At 34.8% G+C, this 22,808-nt stretch overlaps 1 protein-coding gene across 4 annotated transcripts; it reads left to right on the forward strand.

Moving 5' to 3' along the window:
• Positions 1–16,400, forward strand: LOC125675550 (uncharacterized). 4 transcript variants are annotated; one of them, XM_056160155.1, is made up of 9 exons: positions 1–221; positions 742–1,053; positions 2,637–2,776; positions 3,440–3,671; positions 7,566–7,681; positions 10,544–10,817; positions 12,476–12,595; positions 13,611–13,635; positions 14,382–16,400. In XM_056160155.1, exons 1-9 carry the CDS (start codon positions 155–157, stop codon positions 14,644–14,646), a joined length of 1,551 nt encoding a protein of 516 aa, XP_056016130.1. In that variant the 5' UTR covers positions 1–154; the 3' UTR covers positions 14,647–16,400. The 4 variants fall into 4 exon arrangements, with proteins under 4 accessions (XP_056016130.1, XP_056016132.1, XP_056016131.1 ...); XM_056160157.1 differs by having other exon boundaries at positions 12,479–12,595; XM_056160156.1 differs by having other exon boundaries at positions 7,569–7,681.
• Positions 16,401–22,808: the final 6,408 nt, after the last annotated feature.

Here is a 22,808-nt window from a genome sequence, read left to right on the forward strand (position 1 = left end):
GCGACGCAAGCCTCCAACGTAACAGTAGTACTTAATGTCATACATGACCTACACTCACTTCCTACATGTATGTGTCATATGAAGTGATTAATAGAAACTTTCAGAAATAGATTGTTCATGTTTCTTGTTGTGATTAGTTGGTATTCTGTACACCATGTTCAGTATATCATCCACCGTTGTGATTACTTTCGCATTAATGACCGGCCTATATGGACAATTCCGTAAGTTTTGTAGGCATATTTTATTACATTGTACATGTATGTAAGGCAAGAATCATGATTTTTGGTCTAACAAATTATACTGCATGGCTTTTTTTTTTTAACTTCAAGATTGATAATTATGGCTGATATTAGCAGTTTGGTATCATGCCGTCAAACTCTTGATAGTTAAGTTAGCACCCAAATGTCTATGCAATCACATTAAGAATATTTGCAAGAAAAATCACTCTATATAGCAATTGTTTTATGTCAAAGGAACTCGTGTCGCACCCATCAGCTTTGAGATAAATAAATTACAGGTTTTTTTTATATCATTGTTTCACATAAAAGTTTTAACGTTACACTGCTTATCACTTTTTATGTTTTGGAATCCCATGCCCGTCAAAATATATTCCATTATAATTAATTGTATACCTAATAGCTAAGAAATCGCCACTTACACTTGCGAACAAATCCACCTTTTCGGTAGTTATAAACTCGTAGAAATACACTATCAAAAATTCATATTTCTTCTTTGATTTAGTGATACATTTCCGGACCAGCAGACCATACGTTTACCAAAATGACGTAATAACATGTATTGTTCGTTCACGTGGTCCATTGTTCTTACTAAAGATGGGACTCGTCTCTGCAAACATTGTTATTCGTCAACACTTGACCAACGGAACACAGGTGGATCTAACTACATGTCCAGTGGATAGTGAATTAGACGATTCTACATGTAGTGCAATACTTGTAAACTTGGAATGTAAAGGAACTGCGAGACTTACGTGTTCAGTTATAGACTTTCTAAACAATGCAACTGAATCCAGAGGGATGCAAATAAGATTTCTTGGTAAGTATTTCATACAATATAGATCGTTTTCGCCGTCATTCCTTAACGGTTGTTGATCAAATCATATTTCTTCACAAGTATTGTAAATTCAGTGCCGATGATGGTAAAAATGTCTCTATGATTATTTTTACTGTATTTATTTAATGCATCGGTCAATTTGAAAGCTTTATTTATATGTGCTCTTATTTTTAAAACTCTAAATAAGTTATATATGTATATACAGGCATGTACAATCAGAATGATTGATTGATTGATTGAATATTGTTTAACGTCCCTCTCGAGACTATTTCACTCATATGGAGACGCCACCACTGCCGGTGAAGAGCTGCAAAATTTCGGCCTATGCTCAGCGCTTATGGCCTTTGAGCAGGGAGGGATCATTGTCGTGCCATACCTGCTGTAACACAGGGCCTCGTTTACCGCCCCATTCAGTCGGCTTCTAGGACAAGCAACGGGTACTGAGAACCTATTCTAACCTGCATCCCCACGGGACCAATCAGAATGAATACGGGAGCATGGTCCTAACTTTTTTTGACAACGACCATTATTTGTTATTTCGTGACGGTCACCCCCCCCCCCCCCGAACTATTTTTTATAGTAGCATTAGATAGGAACAATATAAGCTTGGAAGTTATAAATAAGAATTGTTTAGCGAAGTATGGGCATTAAAAGATACAGATGATTTGCTGCCATTCAATGGCCCCGATAGGCATAGTGTAAACAGTAAAACATGTAAAAGTATGTATGATAAAGATATTTATATAAAAGCCTAGACAACAATAGTAGGTACTCAGGAACTAGGTTTCAGGAACATTACATGTATATTACATCATGTTTAATAATACATTGTAATCATTCATCACCTCATAACACCATGACATTCTTAATTGTTCCACATCGTAACAAAAGTTACCATCCCATGAAATATATACAATATGTAAGTTACATGACTGCTTGTGTTATGAATAATTAACACAAACAAGTTAAATGTGTAAAGATGAAAGGTGAAGGTAACGAACAGTGATCAATCTCATAACTCCTATAAGCAATGCAAAATAGAGAGTTGGATAAACACGAACCCCTGGATATACCAGAGGCGGGATAAGGTGCCTAGGAGGAGTAAGCATCCCCTGTCGACCGGTCACACCCGCCGTAAGCCCTATACATTGATCAGGTAAACGGAGTTATACGTAGTCAAAATCAATGTGCCAAGAACGACCTAACAATCGGTATGAAACACGTCAGACAGCATTTGACCCAATGATAGGTTGTATTGGCAAACTAGATCGTTATAACGACCATAGAATTTGCGAAATGCTGACTTTAAACGAGACTTTTGGAACCCCTGCACCATTAACTTGTTTGTCAGTAGGCTGCTTTCTATTCTGTATTGTTTTAGGAGGTATGAGATTGATACTGTTCGTAATCTTCACCTTCCATGTAATATATGTCTTTTGATAAAGACATGGGATGCGCAAACACACACACATAAAGAAAGAAAGAAAGAAAGAGAGAGAGAGAGAGAGAGAGAGAGAGAGAGAGAGAGAGAGAGAGCGTACTCTGTATCTTTAAATACGTTACAGATACAACATCTGTGGGGTCATTCTACACTCGCTATAAGGGAGCTGATAACTACAGTTCTACTCAGACATTTCTTCCTGGAGCTTTGGTTAAATTGATATGCATTGGGAACGTTTCTATGGTGACAGGACGATCCTTTAAGGTATTTCATGTAACTTATGAAGCTCTGATCTTTTAAAACATGTTTTATAGACGTCTCCTTATTCAGTGTCCAAATTTAGGCGGTACATCGTACAGCTGATATTGTCAGAGAAATGTCATATGCTTCTCAACACTATGTGCTCAGAAGACACAAAACGTTAGTATTAAGCTTAATTTGATTTCAATTAATAAAAATATATACAACCTGTCATTAGGCAGAATGTTGTCTGAAATGTTTCATACCAATTGTTAAAGTCGATTACACACTGATTTTCACTACGGATTAGTCCGTTTACCTGTTCAGTGAATATGCCTCGCGATAAGACATTTCAACAAGGATGTTTACACCCCCCAAGCCCCCAATCCCACCTCTGGTGTTTCCAGGTTTCCGTGTTTGCCCTATTTTCAATTCTGTATTGAATTTCATTATGGGATTTATGGGATTAATCTCTATTCATAAATTTTACTTTTTTCATGAAAACGTCTTAGTGTTGTGGAGAAAATGCATTATACTGCTGATAATATTTATTAAATACATCCACAAAGATGATGGAACAGAAATCAAGATCTAGGAATTGAAGACAACGCTTGATAAAAAAATAAATAAAGAATTGTCCTTTGATGTATGTTTTAAACGTTTGTTTTGTTGTTGGGCTTGTTGTAGAAATTAACATTATCCCGAAGGAATGGAATCCTTCATTTACAAAATCTCCCAACGGTGAACGTATTGAAGAACTGGGACAATGAATGCACCGTCCAGCAACAGGTTTCTGTTTTCCTATACTTGAAGGAAGAGGAGCATTCGTACTCAGAATTCCGATGTGGAACAGAGCGTAGATACATACGTTGGAGAGGGAAAACGCCTCGAAAATATATCAGATTAAAAACAGAAAAGGGTATGTAATAATAATAATGATAAATAAATAAAATTGATATAGCACCTTATATAAAACAAATTACTCTATGGCGCTTTACAGGGGTAGAGATGAGGAATGTCCAATAAAACACAGATGGAATGACAGTAAAATCTTACATCTGTAAAATTATCAAAATCAAACATTATTATTAAAATCGATACCTAAAGTTGTTTTTTATTTGTAGAGCTCTATGAAAAGTATCTAAAAAGCACTCAACAATGTTTGAAAACGCATCCTTTTCAAATATTTTTTATTGCTTTTTAGATACTTTTCATAGATTATTAAAAATACAAACATCAAACTCTCCGGTTAGTAAACACACATAAAATATCAGATTTCTAAAACAACATGAAAAAATAATAAGTTAAAACGCTATTGGCACAAATGTTCTAAGGAGAAAACTAATAATTACACAGAAAAAACAAAATCACAGATCACACATTAGAAGCATAAAAAATAGATGGATTTCTAAATTTCTTATGTAGATTACTTATTATGACCTTATTATACATGCTAGGTTGATGAGAGATGGCATAGCTGCAAAAAATGTACAAATGTACAGGTAAATATTCTAATTTCAGAAATCCCGATCACAGTTCCCATTTGATATTACGAAATATCATAATGAATTTCACGATCGGAACTTCCGACAGCAACAACGCGCAACATATGGTCCATCATAGAACTCAACATTTTAATATACATGGGGGATGTTGCTGGACCATTGAATAAGAATTATTCCCACACGATTATATGTTTGGTAAAAGGCTGTTATTTTTTCCCCTAACGATGGCTTGTTTAAGGCTACAATTATTAGTGATAGAAATTAAACTTATTTTGAAATTAGGACATGGACTTCACTTCTCACATGGGAATCATCTCAAAATCAAGCGAGAAGACGTATGAGATAAATAGAACATATATAATTGCAAGCCTCGCGAATAAATACACCATATCAACTCGTTAGATACAGGGGTTTCAACAGTCTCGATTGAAGTCAGCATTTCGCAAATTCTATGGTCATTATAACGATCTAGTTCGTCAATACAACCTCGCATTGGGTCAAATGCTGTTTGACGTGTTTCATACCGATTGTTAAGCCGTTCTTGGCGCACTGATTTTGACTGCGGATAACTCCGTTTACCTGATCAAGATATAGGGCTCACGGCGGGTGTGACCGGTCAACAGGGGATGCTTACTCCTCCTAGGCACCTGATCCCACCTCTGGTGTGTCCAGGGGTCCGTGTTTGCCCAGCTATCTATTTTGTATTGCTTGTAGGAATTATGAGATTGATCACTGTTCGTTATCTTCACCTTGCATTCAACTATTTTCCGCATGCAAGGTATTTCATTCCAATTGATTTTTATAGTATGGCATGATAGCAACTAGATTAACATATATGTATTTACATGCAATAACACCTGTTCAATATGAATGGATTTGATTTGAACCTAGTTATTGCTGTTGTACAGCCAACTATAGAAAAATTCTGTTGAAAGAAATCATAAAGTCAAATAGCCTCAAAAGTTTAGATTGTAGGATTCTTTAAATGATGTGATTATTTCCACCTGTAACTTTGATTGAATTTTTAAAAATGTAAATCAATATACACTGTATTTCATTAATTGACTTATAGCACAAAAAGCATAGAATCAGTATTTTTTCCGTTTTAATGTTTTTGATTTTGACAAAGGACGTATACGGGCTTCATACTATGAATCTCTATAAAACGTAAGCTATAGTTTGAAATGGTTTGCTCATTATTTTGTATTGACCTATATTTGACCGTTGTTTGTGAGAAACATTTTAATTCGAAAGCCAATTATTTCTACAGCGGAAATAACACGGAAGGATTACAGTGTTTTTGTTATTGTAGCATAATATACAAACAAATGTGTTCCGGCCTGCATTTATCAAACAAAGCTGGCTTGGTTTTCCCAAAAAGTCTCAAACTCGAGTTTTAGTTTTCTTTTATTTGAGTAGTCAAAATTTTAGCAAAATCTCAGACTTAAATCGAAGTTAGTTTCCAGAAATTTCGGTCTGAAGTCGCAATTTGTATTGGTAGAAAGTGTATAACTTATAACCAATGAAAGGTGAAGGTAACGAACAGTGATCAATCTCATAACTCTTATAAGCAATACAAAACAGATAGTTGGGCAAACCTGGACCCCTGGGCACACCAGAGGTGGGATCAGCTGTCTATGAGAAGTAAGCATCCCCTGTCGACCGGTCACATCCGCCGCGAGCCCTATATCTTAATCAGGTAAACGGAGTTATACGTAGTCAAAACTAGTGTGCCAGGAACGGCCTAACAATCGGTATGAAACATGTAAGACAGCATTTGACTCACTGAGAGGTTGTATTGATGAATAGATCGTTATAACGACCATTGAATTTGTGAAATGCTGACTCCAATCAAGACTGTTGAAACCGCTGTACCATCAACTTGTTTGTCAGTAGCTTGCCTCGATTTAAAAACTGACTATGCCCAGAACAAGCTCTTGCGTATCGAATCAGTTGAGATATATAAACACCATATGCAGGTGATAATGGAACATTGCTACATGAATATGGGAAGTTGACGATGGAGAAGCTGAAATCATCCTGTTTGCCATACAGTTGAGTTGTCAGTTTGCCGTTAATGTCTACTTTCAATACAATATCTAAGTATGAAGCAGAAGTGGTCGACTCTGTGGTGTCCTTTATTTCGAGCTCACAGGGATATATCAAATCGACATATGAATGAAAATTAATATAATTGTTAAAAGACAAAACGTCATCAATATATCGAAATGTCGAATTGAAGGTCACAGTGTATACCTCAGGGACACGAATGTTTAGATTGTGATCATTTAATGTGAAAATAACCAGACAAACTGAGCAAATATTTGGAACTTCACATATCTGTGTTCGAAAGGATGCGTCACTGGCAAGAATATAGACTTACTGTTCACAGACCATTCACAAACCAAGTATTCAAATACAAATGTCAGTTTGCCGTTAATGTCTGCTTTCAATAAAATATCTAAGTATAAAGCAGAAGTGGACAACTCTGTGGTGTCTTTTATTTCAAGCCCACAGGGATATATGGAATCGACATATGAATGAAAGTTATCATTGTTAATAGACAAAGTTCAATGCTTTATATTCCTAAGGTTATGTCCAATTAATTACTAAATGTACATATATAGCATTAACATTTAAAAAATATAATGTAAGCATGCGGGTTATACATATACGTCTTTTGTGGGATCTGATTACGCTTTTTTGCCCTGGTAATAAATGTGACAAGATATTGTATTCACTTTACAAATCTCACTAAAACGTAAGAAATGGACGTCTAGTTTATCATTAATTTTACACATCTCATTTTCTGTAATATATATGATATGGTCACCCACATGCCCAAGAGAGCAGAAGGTGATTCGTTATATCTGTATTTGAAATAAATATGAAAATATAAAAGCAAACTATCAAAAATAACCCCTGATAGAAATGGTAAAAATTCACGAAACGGCTTTCACGGAACCGTGGACAGTTTGCATGACATATTTAATGGTTTGCACGGAGCGATGAATGCTTTGGGAGTATAGTAGTACGCCTCACGGAGCGATGAATGCTTTGGGAGTATAGTAGTACGCTTCACGGAGCGATGAATGCTTTGAGAGTATAGTAGTACGCTTCATGGAGCGATGAATGCTTTAGGAGTATAGTAGTACGTCTCACGGAGCGATGAATGCTTTAGGAGTATAGTAGTACGTTTCACGGAGCGATGAATGCTTTAGGGGTATAGTAGTACGCTTCAGTATGTCTAGATGTTGATGACTGGTAGATATGTTTCTAGTTTATTTATCTATTTTAACTAATTAAAGCAGAAAGCTATATCCATGGTCCAGAGACTGTCACAACCGATGAGTCAGAAGATAGAGTACTCCTTTCCATGACTTGTGATGCAATGACTAATCTAGACAATTCAACAGATGTTGCGGTAAATATCATACGGCATTGTTAATTGTTCTCTACTGTAGTTTTCTGTTTTACGAAAAGGACGCCAACATTTTTATTGCGATATTAATTGCTATGAATGTTGAAATGGATTACAAATAATTTTTGCACATCAAAATCAACCACCACACTGTTTATTTTTGTTTCTTGGTTATGTTTTGGAAACTTTTTTTCTGTGTTTCTGTGTGTGTCTTTCGTACTCCGACTGAAGTTTTAATTGTTTGTTAACTTGTATCTGTACGGTATAACTTACATCTACAATGAATGAGGTAACATTTTATCAGTAAGTTACCAAGGTTTGAGTTTTCAAGAAAAGAGAAAAAATTCTGTAAAAACAATATTCATTTAACAAGCTCGTTACTGGATGAGGAAGGGAATATAATGACTTATGCTCAATTCAAAATATTATAACATTAAAACTTTCTTGGAGTAACACAAGCAGTAAAGAAAATGATGAGATATCTTAATAATGATCGACTGATTAAAGAAGAACTGATTGTTCCCTTACACATTATAACATGACTAGGCAATAAAACCAACAATAGAAAAATTTACAGATTATTGAATTCTAGCAAAGATAAACCAACTGAACAAAAAATGGGATAAACAATTTGAAATGCAAGGTGAAGATAACGAACAGTGATCAATCTGATAACAATATCAAGAATGGAGAGCAATTCATAAGGATGTTTTTTATGAAAACGAAATATAGTAAATTACATTGGTTACAATATGAAAGGTGAAGATAACGAACAGTGAACAATCTCATAACTCCTACAAGCAATACAAAATAGATAGTTGGGCAAACACGGACCCCTGGACACACCAGAGGTGGGATCAGGTGCCTAGTAGGAGTAAGGATCCCCTGTCGACCGGTCACACCCGCCGTGAGCCCTATATCCTGATCAGGTAAACGAAGGTATCCGTAGTCAAAATCAGTGTGCCAAGAACGGCCTAACGATCGGTATGAAACACTTATATCGAGTGAATCATATAATTTTAATTACAAATACCTTTTTGAAAATGATTGAGAAATCAGACAACGATCTATGCACTTTTGTTTAAAGGAGATAGAATCATTGGAACACATTATGTATGATTGTGGAAAAAGTCAGTATTTATTAAAGAAATATGCAACGTTGGTCTAATGAAATATTTTCATTTAATATCATAACTGATAAAAAAAACTTTTATCCTTGGATGTTAAAAATTGAAATGGTAAACTTTCTAAATTACCATTTGAAACATTGTATAGACTTCTTCAAATGTAAAGACAATTGTCATTGAATAAAGTTAAAGCCATCTGGACTAATGTATAAAAAGTAGAAAAATAAATTACAAAGAAAAATATTTGTACAGATCAGTTTGAAAAGAAGTGGAAATTATTTGAAACATTAATTCAAATATAACGTAAACTATGTTGCAACAAAATATGCTAAAATGTTTCCTTTTAGTATTATATGTATTTGTTAGAAACAAATTCTTAAGAAGTGAGGTAAATGATCAAAATTTGTATAAAGAAGTATTTTTGGATACCAACCTAGGCATTACTACATACATCAGATTGTTGATTATTATAGCATGATATTTCTGAACTCAGCCAGAGTATATTGTCAATTTTTTCTACTTTCTTTACTTCTAGCCTTTGTTTAGCATGAAAGTTTGTCCGTGTGAATATGTGAGTAAAAGAACTGGAATTCTTAAAACCCTGTACCTCCTGGTCAGGTCGGGTTGCAAGGGCTATGTAAAAACCTGACTATATACATGAATACATGTTATTGTATACAAAAAAGGAAATGGATTACAAATTGCAATGAGAAATTGGCGACTACATACATGTATCTATAGGTTACACGAAGAAGAAAATATCCATATTGATCAGATGCCCGAAAAACCAAAAAGTCTAAATTTTTGTATCTGAAGTCAAAAGAATCCAACATGCTAACAAGCAACAACATAAACAAATACAATGGTTACGATAGTTTTGACATCAAGCTAATGTTTCCCCATAAATGATTAGTTGATGGATTGTATATTGTTTAACGTCCCTCTTGAGAATTTGTCATTCATATGAAGAAGCTCCCAAAATGAAATACATTTTTTGTACATTTAGTACAATGTCGCAGTCAAAACAATGTTTCTTTGGTATCTTTATAGCTTTTTTCTAATTTCATGATGACTGGTTATTTTAAGAAGATGAAGAAATTTCAAAGCTTATGATACTACTATGTATACCAGTAAATATGAACACAATTCATGAACAATAGATCATATATGTCGTTCGTTTCGTTTGCTCCATATCGCACAACGTTAAAAATGGTCAACAGAGAAGATCGAATGCGATTTTGTCGAAACGCGTATGAGCAACAATCGTCTTTTGATGTGCAATCAGGACTGTGACATTTGCAATTATTCATTTAAAAGAAAATGATATAGTCGATATGGTCGACAAATCTGACAAATTCCTTGATGTATGTTGTATAAGCTAGATATATCTATCATGAAACTAACTCTAATGATCTTTTAAATAATGTAAAAAAAAATTGAAATCAATATAAGGAAAAGCTTCTCTTCTTTATTCTTACACGTGCAACAGAACATAAATGTTAATCTTCTTAGCGAAGGTACAGATACATATAACAAGTGGCATTCCCACGAGGCTCTAATCTAGATTTAAATATATGTAATTTACAAAATAGAATAAAATCGTCACACAGAACCATGGAAAAAACAAAATTAGTAAATACAGGTTTAAAACTTGCATTTGGAAATTGGTAAACTACACAAGTCATGGTAATATGAAAAATTATCGTTTGACTGTCCTATTAATCAAGACATGTTTCAGGATATACGATGGTGCATCAGAAAAGAAAATGACACACGATATGTCAGCCTCCCTCTTCAAGAGAGACCGAATGGTGAGGCTTTCAACACATCATTAGGCAGGAAGCTGACGAGTGTCGTTCTCTATCAATTGCTGAAAAGTGATAGAAATGTAGAAATTATCTGCGAAACAAACTATTCCGAAACATGTGGATCTGGAGCTCTTCGCGGTTCTGCTGTCTTTAATGAAGACCCGATGGAAAAGATGACAAACACTAGTTTTAATTCGATCACATGTAAGTATTCTACAAAAGTACATCTCACCTGAGTGGAGTTGAAATGATTGAGGTTATTTCTATATACTTTTTAGAGGAAATTTCTTTTGCTAAATATATGGAGATAACAAACTTTAGCCAGGTAAAACTAACCTTTTAAAAAAAGTCAAAGAGCATTTAGAAATTTGAGAACATAAAACCTCTCCCAAATCAGCAACATAAATACCTACGTAGTCTAGCCTTTGTGATCAGATCTTCCAACAGTCTGTTGGAATTCCCATTGTGGTCCAATTTTGACCTGTTACTTTATTTATACGAGGCATTAATTATCAAAAAGCTTCTGCATGGGAAAAAATAAATCTCTTGCCACGACCTTCAACTCGACATTTAAACATATCGACTACATTTTATATACTAACTATACTCATTTCATTTATAGGTCGATTCGATATATTCCAGTGAACAAGAAATAATAGATACTACAGAGGCCTACACTATGCTTCATACTTAGATATTTTATTAAAATAAATGAAAAAATAAACAACAACTTTATGACTTACGGGGAGACTTCATCTTCTCCATATTCAACAGATAGTGTTTATGTCTCTCATCAAGAAATTTCCTGCGTATGATCAGATTTTAAATTGAGGCTGGCAACTGACAAACAAGTTATGCCACTGGGGTTTCAATAGTCTCGCCTAATGCCAGGATTTGTATAAATTATATGGCCGTTATAATGATTTAAAATACAGTCTGCCATTAGATGAAATGCTCTCTGACGTATTTCAGTCCCATTGTTCGGCTCTGCTTTCCATATCAATCTTGACTGCGGATTACTCCGTTTAAATAGGGTAAACGGCGGGTGTCACCAGTGGAATAGGGTAAACGGCGGGTGTCACCAGTGAACAAGGGATTCTTTCTCCTCCTTCGCACCTGATTCCACCTCTGGTGCGTCTAGGGGTCCGTGGTTACTCTACTCTTAATTTTGTATTCTTTAAGGGAATTGTGAGATTAGGCGTTGTTCCTTGTGTTGAATTTTTCATGTAATGAAAGTAATGACACTTTTACTCTACAAAACTGTAGCATCAAAATATTGCTCTCTCAAAGAATTTAACACAGTGAAAGGTGAAGGTAACGAACAGTGATCAATCTCATAACTCCTATAAATAATGCAAAATAGATAGTCGGGCAAACACGGACCCCTGGAAACACCAGAGGTGGAATCAGGTGCCTAGGAGGAGTAAGGATCCCCTGTCGACCGGTCACACCTGCCGTGAGCCCTATATCTTGATCAGGTAAACGGAGTTATCCGTAGTCAAAAACAATGTGCCACGAACGGCCTAACAATCGGTATGAAACACGTCAGATAGTAAATCAAAGGTTTTTGAAGCTTTTGAAATCAGAGTTTTTATTTGTTTGTTTTGTTTACTTTAAAACCTTAAATTTTCTTTGCTGATTTTGATTCAATAAATGATTACATTTTACCACATCAAATCAACGTTTCAAACATTTTAGTTCAGTAACTCTTGAGTGTGTCTTAGTAGGACTGGACCGATTATGAAGTGACCATTATTAATACTGTTTATTAAGCAATGTTGATTAAGTGAATTGTATTTTTAAGTAGGCGTAATTGAAGAAATGAGTGAAAATTTACTTTGCTTTTTATGATTTGATTTTAGCAGCTGCTGCAGACGTTGTATGTGATGTTTCTTATGTGTATGTTGCGACTGCTATGATGGTTGTTGGTGTAGCCAGTCTCATAGCGGGTGTTATTGCCTGTTGTAAGGTAAAACAAAGAGGTAAGTACTTTGTATCAAATTTTTAAAAAAACACAAACAACAACATAAGATGCGGTAGAAAAATCTAAGACTATGAGAAATAGCTGTATGCAAGATTTATATCTGTATCTCTCTCTCTCTCTCTCTCTCTCTCTCTCTCTCTCTCTCTCTCTCTCTCTCTCTCTCTCTCTCTCTGATGTTTTTAAAGGAAAATGTATTTCTACAACACCGCTTATATCATAGCGGCGTTGTTCCTGGCATATTTTTGTATCTACTATTAGGGAATTAATAGCTGTAGCATTGATTTACACTTATCGGTAGCGTCAGTATTTTACCGAGTACTTATCAGTAAATATCAACATCTCGCAGTATCAACAGAAATTACTATCATTGCTACCAACTGTAGAAATATGTTATTGTAAGAAGTTATCAGTACCAAAAATACGCAATATCAGTGATTATCAAAATTAAATGACATCCTCAATACTTCTTTTCATCCAGTGCTGGACGTAAAGAGCCGTACCCTTTTATATATAATTAAAACCTATATTCAAAATTGATTAATGTAACGTCCTTGTAAATAAGATGTGATAATTCCATTAGTGATCATGTTTTAACTACATATTACAACAAGTGTTCAAATCGCGATAAAGATGTACATTAGATTTCCGATGCTTTGCATTGTAAATACTTGAAATGAATTGTATACCATCTAGTTCGTCAATACAACCTCGCATTGGGTCAAATGTTGTCTGACGTGTTTCATACCGATTGTTAAGCCGTTCTTGGCACACTGATTTGACTGCGGATAACTCCGTTTACCTGATCAGGACATGGGGCTCACGGCGGGTGTGACCGGTCAACAGGGGATGCTTACTCCTCCTAGGCACCTGATCCCACCTCTGGTGTGTCCAGGGGTCCGTGTTTGCCCAACTATCTATTTTGTATTGCTTGTAGGAGTTATGAGATTGATCACTGTTCGTTATCGTCACCTTGCATACCACATATGCCTCAACTAAATATGGTTTATTTTCAGTAAAAAGTGACAACAGTTCTTCAACGTAAGTAGCAGTACATGAAATGTCAATATCAGAAATATGTCATCATTAATGCATACAGAAAGGTGTATATTTACATGTCTGTCCAAAAGACTCCGGCCGAAATAGTGTGACTTTGTCTTCTATCCTGTGTTTTATTCCTTAATCATAATGTATACTAAATTCTTTATATATCGTTATGTTCCTCACCACGGTCTTAAAACAATGTTTATTTTTACTTGCGACTTTAATGATCTAAGTTACGTTGTCTACTTTCAAGAGATGACAACATTTCTATCGGAAAACTTACACTAAACTAGTTTGATATCATTCGATATTTGGAAAAATGTAATAAAGGATATATATATATATTGGTACCAAAATTCAAGTTTTACATTATGACCCCTGGGTCTCTACAGCCCAGTAGCTAAGTACTTCGTTACTAGCTTGAAAATATTTAATTGCTGTTGCAAAATTTAGAAATTCATTTCAAAATTAAGGATTATCTCCCTCACGCATAGCTCTTATCCTTGAACGAATTTGACTCCACCTTTTTGGCACACTGTTTTTGCCTATAATATCTCTAAAACGTCATAGTTATTTCGGATTTCAAACATTTCGGTTGCGCATCACTGAAGAGACATAATTTGTCGAAATGCGCATCTGGTGCATCAAAATTGGTACCGTATAAGTTTTACATACATTATAGATATGAAAAGATCTTATATATATGTAAATGTGTACAAATCGAAATAACGTTGTCCTTTTAGGTTGGATGTGTTGTCTGCAAAGAGACATGACGTACAGGTGACTCCCACTGCAATGGGAAATTTAGAAGGACATAGTAAACAACAGGAGCAGGTCTATGAAAACAGATTGGTGGAAACCAAACAAGGATTAAAACAAGTGTATGAACTTAATGAAACACACATTGATGCAGCTGGAGAAATGTATGAGGCGTTGAACGCGAATGTCCAGGAACCACATATCTATGAAGGAAAAAGTGGTTCAGGCGAACTGTACGAAGTTGTTTAAATGTTTGAAAAGATGCGCATTATCGTGCTTTGGTGTGCTGACTTTTTTCCATCTTGCCTACCAAATGTGTAACGCTTGTAAAGGATTCAGTAGATAGAAATACGAATCATATTCAGAATCATCCATATAGCTGTAGGTTTTATAATGTAGATTTGTTTATCTGTTCATCAACGACATGTTTATGAAACATGAACCATACAAATATTATTTTATGCAATATTTAACTAAACAAAAACCGCCATTGCCAGGACTTTCACATATGTAGATCCTTTTCAATATTATCTATCTTTTTATTCTGAAAATATTGACTTTATTTGAATGTTCAAAGTTTTCGCGTTTTTTAAGAGTATGCAAATACTTCTGTCATACTATCAGCTGTAATGTGCACTTGTTTTTGGTCAACTTTTAAGACTGTACTTGACACGATGGCTACCTAAAACCTATTGATGTTTGATGATCCAATCACACAATTGTACCCTTTATCATGCGAAAAAAATCGTTTGCGGACCATTTCTATCAACTCATGCATATATTGAATTAAAGATTCCGAAAGCTGATTAGCATCAATGAGTTAATTTTCTCTTGTAAAATATATAGAGTTTATATCATTTTCATTCATGGCAAGCGTAGAAAAATATTGTAAGGACCTGGCAGTTAAATTTCAGTATTTCAATGTTGTGAATCAATTGGGAATAATTGTGGGTGGATTTTATATAAATATAATAATGGTTGCTACATATTTCAGAAATACACGTTCGTGTCTCCGTAGCATCACAAGCATGTTGTTCTATATTTGTACTTAATCTATTTCATGTAGGTTAAGATACATACCTTTCAATTTAGTGTACATTACAGGTATTTTAAGCATAGTTTTTGTAAGCGGGAAGATGCCCTGATTATTTATTCCTGCGTGAAGTTTATTGGGACAGCACTTTGTATACGTAATGTCCGCCATCTTTCTCCCATGTGTTTACATGTATGCACTGTTTTGTTTTTAAGAACGTGTTTCATTTTACGGTTATATTGCTATGTAAATCGTTTGTAAATATTACAAAGCTGTTGTGTACATTTATTTTATTGATGTTTTTAGCGGTAAATCTTACCTGAAATTGTAATAGAATACAGTTGCTCATTTGTACGGCGACAACATCGTCTGCTCGACGATTGACATTTTGTTTAACGTAATGCGAATGTTTACAGTCATAAATGTTTACTTACAGTGCATGACTACTTCCAGAATTATCTCCTAGTTTAAATCCATCACCAATTCTGATTTTATAACACCTTTTCACGTTCTTTATCATTTTGTACGGCAGCTTTGTTTGACACTGTTTGACAATATTATGTCTGTGCGGTACAGTACAGTGCCGTGATTGGTTGGACGTCTCCGTACAGTAATTCCATTGGTTAAGCCCCATCACGTGTTATATTTCAGAAACCTATATATACAGCGCACGCGACATAGATTTCAGATAATTGCAAGTTGTATTGGCGGCAACATTCAAACTTCTCTCCTCGGATACGATCCGGATTTCATGATTAGGTTAGAGGTTTGATAAGACATTTATCTCCCAACACACTGGACACCTGTTTTACTTTATATCAACAAATATTCCTTTAACCAGTAATTTCCCTTTTTGCACTTAAACCCGTACGGCAGACGTCTTAGACCATATGAGTATTTCACTATTTGTGTTATCACCTGTCAATTGTATGAAATCACATGTATTGAATTAAAACATTGATTACCTTCACCTATAGTCATATTATATCAAACCAGAGACTCCTTTGGTTGGAGAGTTCATTAACAGTACCCGAGAGCCACGATACTTAGTACCTGACCTGAATTTGAGTTCTACTATTTTGTAGTCCCCACATCTATCTCGCCATCCTTGGGGAGCTTACAATATTTTGAAAGAAGCATAAAATATCGGACTATTTTGGGAGTAGCTTTGCTACGTGTCCCTTTTGATTGATCGACATTCCTGCCTACTCTCCGAAACAAAACGTGTATCATTTAATGATAAAGTTACTAAGTTGCTGGTATATTTTCTGGATAATAAACGTACAGCGCTTTCTCGATTTATTGCCCCGATATAATGCCCGGAAATCCTCAAGAAGGGATTTCTCCCCAATGTCAACACCCCGTTATGATGCCAACACAACATAATGCCATATGCCACAGATTCTCCGAAACGAATGTTAAAATTTAATAGGGATATTTAGGTGTTGGTGTGAATTTTAATCCCCGTTCTAGAATAGTGATCTCTTTAATTGTTAAGTCTCTCTTTGACAAATTGATTATCTTCGGTCCTGGTTGTTTTGATTTATCGTGTTCCAGTTCCGGTTGGACATCTTTCCTTTTTTGCGTTTTTTCTGTGTCCATCCTTGTCCTAAAAAATGATCCCGATTGTTGTTTTGTTGATAGTGGTTGGGTTGATAATTATGATTTAGCTCGGTATTCCTCATTGAATTACCATGTGGTTCCCGTCTTTGTATAAAACCTCTAGCATTCGTTTGGTGGAATCTGGATCTTTCTGGTTGGTGTCTTGTGGGTCTGTTGTAGTTCTTATTTTGAGTCAAAAGGAAGACCGAAAAACCATACTTAAAATACAAAAACGAACAAAGGAATTTGCTGATAATTTCACAAAAAACGAAATGGACTATCTCACTAACTTTGAAGTGAAAACCAGTAATTTCTACGGCCTACCAAAAATTCATAAATCAAAGGAAATTCAGGAAAATCTAAAAGGGAGCAAGAATTCTTACATAAAAATTTCCAAACCCTCGGATTTAAAACTCCGCCTAGTAGTAGCAGGACCTTCGTCAAGCACTCAGAGATTAAGCAATTTACTCGACTTAATTCTTAAACCACTATGCAAAAAGGTACCCAGTTTTATCCGTGATGATTTGGATTTTCTCAATTACATTTCAGAAAAAGTACAGGAAGACACACTTTTGGTTAGTTTTGATGTTACCAGTCTGTACACCAACATACCACATGACGTGGGACTAGAAGCAGTAAAATTTTGGATTGAGAAATATCCAACAGAAATTAACGAAAGATTTTCCAAAGATTTTATACTTAAAGCTCTTCAAGTAGTTTTACAAAATAACCACTTTCAATTTGATGATCAATTCTATCTTCAAATTAAAGGCACGGCCATGGGGACAAAGGTGGCTCCTACCTATGCAACCTTAGTAATGGGTTACTTGGAAGAAAAACTACAGAATAAACTTCCTGAGATGTTTGATGCAAATTTTGCACAATATATTCGACATAATTGGAAAAGATACCTCGATGATATTTTCATTTTTTGGAATAAAACTACAGATGATTTACAAAAATTCCATGCTGAAATCAATCAATTACATCAATCAATTCAATTTACTATGGATATGAGTGATAAAGAACTACCATTTTTGGATCTCCGAATCATTAAGGATGATACCAATATAATCACGGATCTTTATTGCAAAGAAACAGATTCACATCAATATTTAGATTTCCATTCATGCCACCCTTCCCATACTAAACGTAACATTCCATACAACATGGCTAGACGGATATGTACAATAATTACGGATACTTCATTACGGTCAAAAAGATTGGAGGAATTGAAAGCATACCTTCGGCGACAACATTATCCGGAAAACCTCATTAATGACGGAATTACAAAAGCACGGAACACACCTATATCTATCTTAAGAAACTCCCGACACGAAGAAAACGATGTAAACAACGATATTCCTTTTGTAATTACGCATAACCCTCGCAACCACAATATTTTTGGAACAGCTAGAAGATTTTTTCCTATATTAGAACAATCCCAAAATCTCAAAAACCTGATAAAAGAATCTCAAATAAAAAACAGCAGAAGACAGGCTCCTAATCTGAAGAGAATTCTAACGCGTGCCCGATTTACTACGGAAAATTCCAAATCCGTGCAAAAATGTGGTGATTCACGTTGCGGTACATGTAATCACCTAGAGGAAGGCAGAGAAAAAATTCTTAAATGCGGCAAAAAATTAACACCAAATTCTAACATGACATGCAAATCCGAAAATGTAATATATTGTATGACCTGCCCTACCTGTAATGAAAACTATATCGGACAAACCAACAAACTGAACACCCGTGTGCGCGTCCACAAGCAGCAAATTCGCGATCCAAGTATCAGAAATTCGCCATGTTCCGAACATTTTGCCAATTGTGGTCATGGAGATTTCAACATATTTCCATTTTACAAAATGGATAATGACTGCGAAATTTCCAGAGTTACAAAGGAGGAATACTTTATAAAATTGTTTAATCCCAAACTTAATAGAAAATAACTGTAAAATTGAAACTACATTGAACTGAAATCTGTAATTGATTTCCAAGTTTTGTCTAATATTGTGTGTATTATACCGCTACCAGTGTAATTTATCATGACGTCACAAAGGACAATTACTTACGTCGTGATATGTTGACGTTACTTAGCAATATTATTTAATTTTATAACTGTCTGAAGAGGCATTAAAGCCGAAAGCGCTAACAGTGAAATGTTATTCGAGTTTTGTGTTTCTTGACTTTTATTATTGGATGTATTTACTGTATCAAATACCGAATTCTTTATTTACAAACTATATATATATATATATATATATATATATATATATATATATATATATATATATATTTATTTATTTATATTTATTTATTTATTTATCATTGAGCAAATAATTTCATGTTTCAAGATTTGATAACTTTTAAGTCACCGCTGCTGGATGTATATTACCCAAATGATACAGTACAATGTAATGTCCGTTCGTGGTTCTCACGACGAACAAATTTCTCCGATACAAGCATCATTGTCCAACGACTCTTCAATGACAAGACGGAACTAGAACTTGCTAAATGTCCTATTGCAAGCGACACGTTGACAAATTATGTGTGTAAAGCAAATTTGGTGAGAGTTGACTGCAAAGAACGAGTGAAATTATTGTGTTCCGTTGAATCAAACCAAACAGACGTGAATAGAGTGACTGAAATCAAAATAGCAGGTTTGTACATATAGATCTGATAGGGTGAATTCAATCATATGGATGACGTTTTCCCATGAAAAAGTGCGGATTTGAATCGATGATTAGAAGCTGAGATCGAATTCTCTACTTTATTCTGATTATTATACACATACACCCTATCTCTACTTTCGGTTATGTTACAGGTAGGCCTACCCATCTGAGATCATTTCATACGAGATATCATAGAATTGACAATGACAGCGCTAATCAAACTTTTCCGTCAATGGTTTTCATTGAGCTAATTTGTGAAGGTGAAGTTCCAATGACGACGAATGGAAACGTTTTTCAGGTATTGCGATTTATTTAGGTTGCATGAAATGCAACGGACTTCCTGGTAAGTCACTCCTCTCCCAAAATGTGAATCTGTAAATTAATGTAGATTGAATGTTGTTGTGCGCGATCTATTGAATCTGGGAAGAACGGTATATATTCGGTATATGCAATATTTGAAATGAGTTGTCACATTGAACACTAAACAATACTTAATGTAAAACATTCACAACTAAGATCGCACTTGGTGTTGAAATACAGACAATAACCTGTAATGATTCCTTCTTGGAATGAAGTGTCATTGAAACATTAATTTTGGTGTGGGCGTCGGGATCGGGAATCAAAACCAAGCGCGCTATTCATCGGGTAAACGAAACTGGTCGGTGTACGTAGATTTGGCGTATCTGTTAGTTTATTGGGAAATAAATGAATGTATGCGAAGAGACGGTTTCTAGCTGGGAATTGACATATTTATCCGAGAACATGTTATTAGTAGTTAAGCATTGCAAAGTAATAAGGTTTTTATCATGAATTTGAATACACTTTGGTGTTTTGTTTATATTGTAGAATATCAACTTTTGCCGAAAAATCCATCAACACAGATTTACAACCCTTAATCTCCAAAATCAAGCAACATTCAAAACTTTGGATATTTCAAACGACGAGTGTATTGCAAATCAAACAGCATCAGCATTTGTGCATTTGAGTGAGAGTCCATCAGATATAGAGGTCATTTGTGAAACTGGTTATAGTAATACTGTTCCGACCTGCGGGAATGGGAAGTATCAAAAGAGTATCAGAATTCATACAAAACTAGGTAAAACACAATGTCGCACAGGATAGTGGATATATACATCTAATTTGCATATCGCAATATACAGACCCTGAAGCGTACTACTACACCAGTTGAACGGTGAACGAACGCTGAACAGTTTGAGAACGAACGGTTTTGATTTAGGAACAAACGGTTTGAATGGGACGCTTTAAGATTAAAAAAACCGGTTTTGATTGGGGAACAAACGCTAAACGGTTGGAACGGAACGGTTCTCAGCGATATATATCATACATGTATATTTCTAAGATAAAAATGTTCGGTATATATAACTACAATTTTGTAGCGTATTGGAAGAGGACGGAGACAGCGATGATATATATTGGACGGTGAAAATGTTTTCAAATTGTCGTGGGGAATCGAAAAGAAGCTACCTCCTTTTTCTAGTTGCTATTGTTTGTTCTATGATTATTAGATTTAGTTTATTTTCGAAACATCTTTATTCAAAAATATTTTAGATAATAATATAGTCAATATTTATTGATGGACCAATACACTATATCTCATATGGAGAAATTCTAACCACTTTATTCATGAGCTTGATATCAGGTGATCTTAAGGTTATGAATATTCATTGAGTGCGTAACTTTAACAGAAGTTATTGTACCGCGTACATTATATGGCAATTTATGGTGCAAGAATTTCAAAAAAATTGAAAACTTTTGACAACACAATAGTTAAACCACGAGAGGAATTTAACAACAAAATATACTCCCCGGCACGTACAGATTTGTATTACACAGATAGGATCCTGTTCGGTAATCAATGTATATAGCATCACCCCCCCCCCCCCAATTCAACAACATACACCATCGGGCGATCCCACCATTACCAGGGAATTCCATCTCAATCATTAGTGTTGATTTTAACTGCAAGTACGAATACATATTCACTAATAAATGTTTCCTTTCTTTTGAAGATGCATTAAGATTCAGTGAGGCATGATATTTACATAAATGTTGGTTTTTCGAAATCATTTAAACATGTTCTAGGTATCCCTTTTTGGGGTCTCATGACGTCAGTACATGTGTCAAGAACAGAAAACATGACATTCTACAAATGCCGAAAACGGTGGTTTTGATTCATAAACGAACTTTTTTGAAAAATAATCCAATAAGTTTATGAACAGATTCTGGAAAAAACACATATCAATTTTCCGTTTCCGATGCTGGAATTAGTGAGCATTATTTTGTATCCGTTGCTTTTTCAAGTGAAAAAGTGGACATTTTGTGATTTTCAAAGATTCTTGAAATGCTTATAATGGATTGAATGGGTTCTTCGATACAAAACTTTAACTATAAATGGAACTCCGAATGTTGTATCAGTTACATTGAAAGTTGTTTCATTGAAAAGATACAAACATGAAGAATGGGATTTGATGCTGGAAACGTGTGTTTATCCAGAGGTTAGTTTACGATTGTGATTTTACATATTTTTTCCTATTAATTTCATTACGTAATGACTGATAGTTCGAATTCCACGATGGCGTCATGCATATTAGCCAAATGGTAAGAATTTCTCCATATGTAGACAACGACTAGGCATGTATCATGATATTCAAAATTATTTGAAATTAAAAAATATGCAGAAATTATATTTCAAAAAATAACTAATCAGTGTTTACAAACATGAAGTACTGGGCTTTGTTTTAATATAAACAGGGAGTGTGCGCCCGCATTGTTTCCAATTCAATACACATACTCTGGTAGGTACTATTTTTACACATGAAGACGCAGAGAGGGATATCAAGGAAGCGGATCCGTATGATAGTAGAGCGTTGCTATAGTAATTCATACATATGTAGCTTATCAATTCACACCCGCATTTCAAGATAAGTTAAAGATCATAGCAAGTAAATAATGAATTTTAATTTTTCAACAATTTCGCCGAAATTGTGATTCGTTTTTAACTAGATTAAGACTTATACGCAATTATTCTGGCATATAATTTTCAAATTGTGTTTCTTTTGGAATAAAATCCACAACTAAACAAA

The sequence above is a fragment of the Ostrea edulis genome, chromosome 3 (genome assembly GCF_947568905.1).
Source record: "Ostrea edulis chromosome 3, xbOstEdul1.1, whole genome shotgun sequence".
Classification (NCBI taxonomy): Eukaryota; Metazoa; Mollusca; class Bivalvia; order Ostreida; family Ostreidae; genus Ostrea; species Ostrea edulis.

Coding starts and splice junctions, on each gene's coding strand:
- LOC125675550 (XM_056160155.1), top strand. CDS start 155: ATGTTCAGTATATCATCCACCGTTGTGATTACTTTCGCATTAATGACC. Junction 2,777..3,439: donor TGACAGGACGATCCTTTAAG/GTATTTCATGTA, acceptor GGCTTGTTGTAG/AAATTAACATTATCCCGAAG. Junction 7,682..10,543: donor ACAATTCAACAGATGTTGCG/GTAAATATCATA, acceptor GACATGTTTCAG/GATATACGATGGTGCATCAG.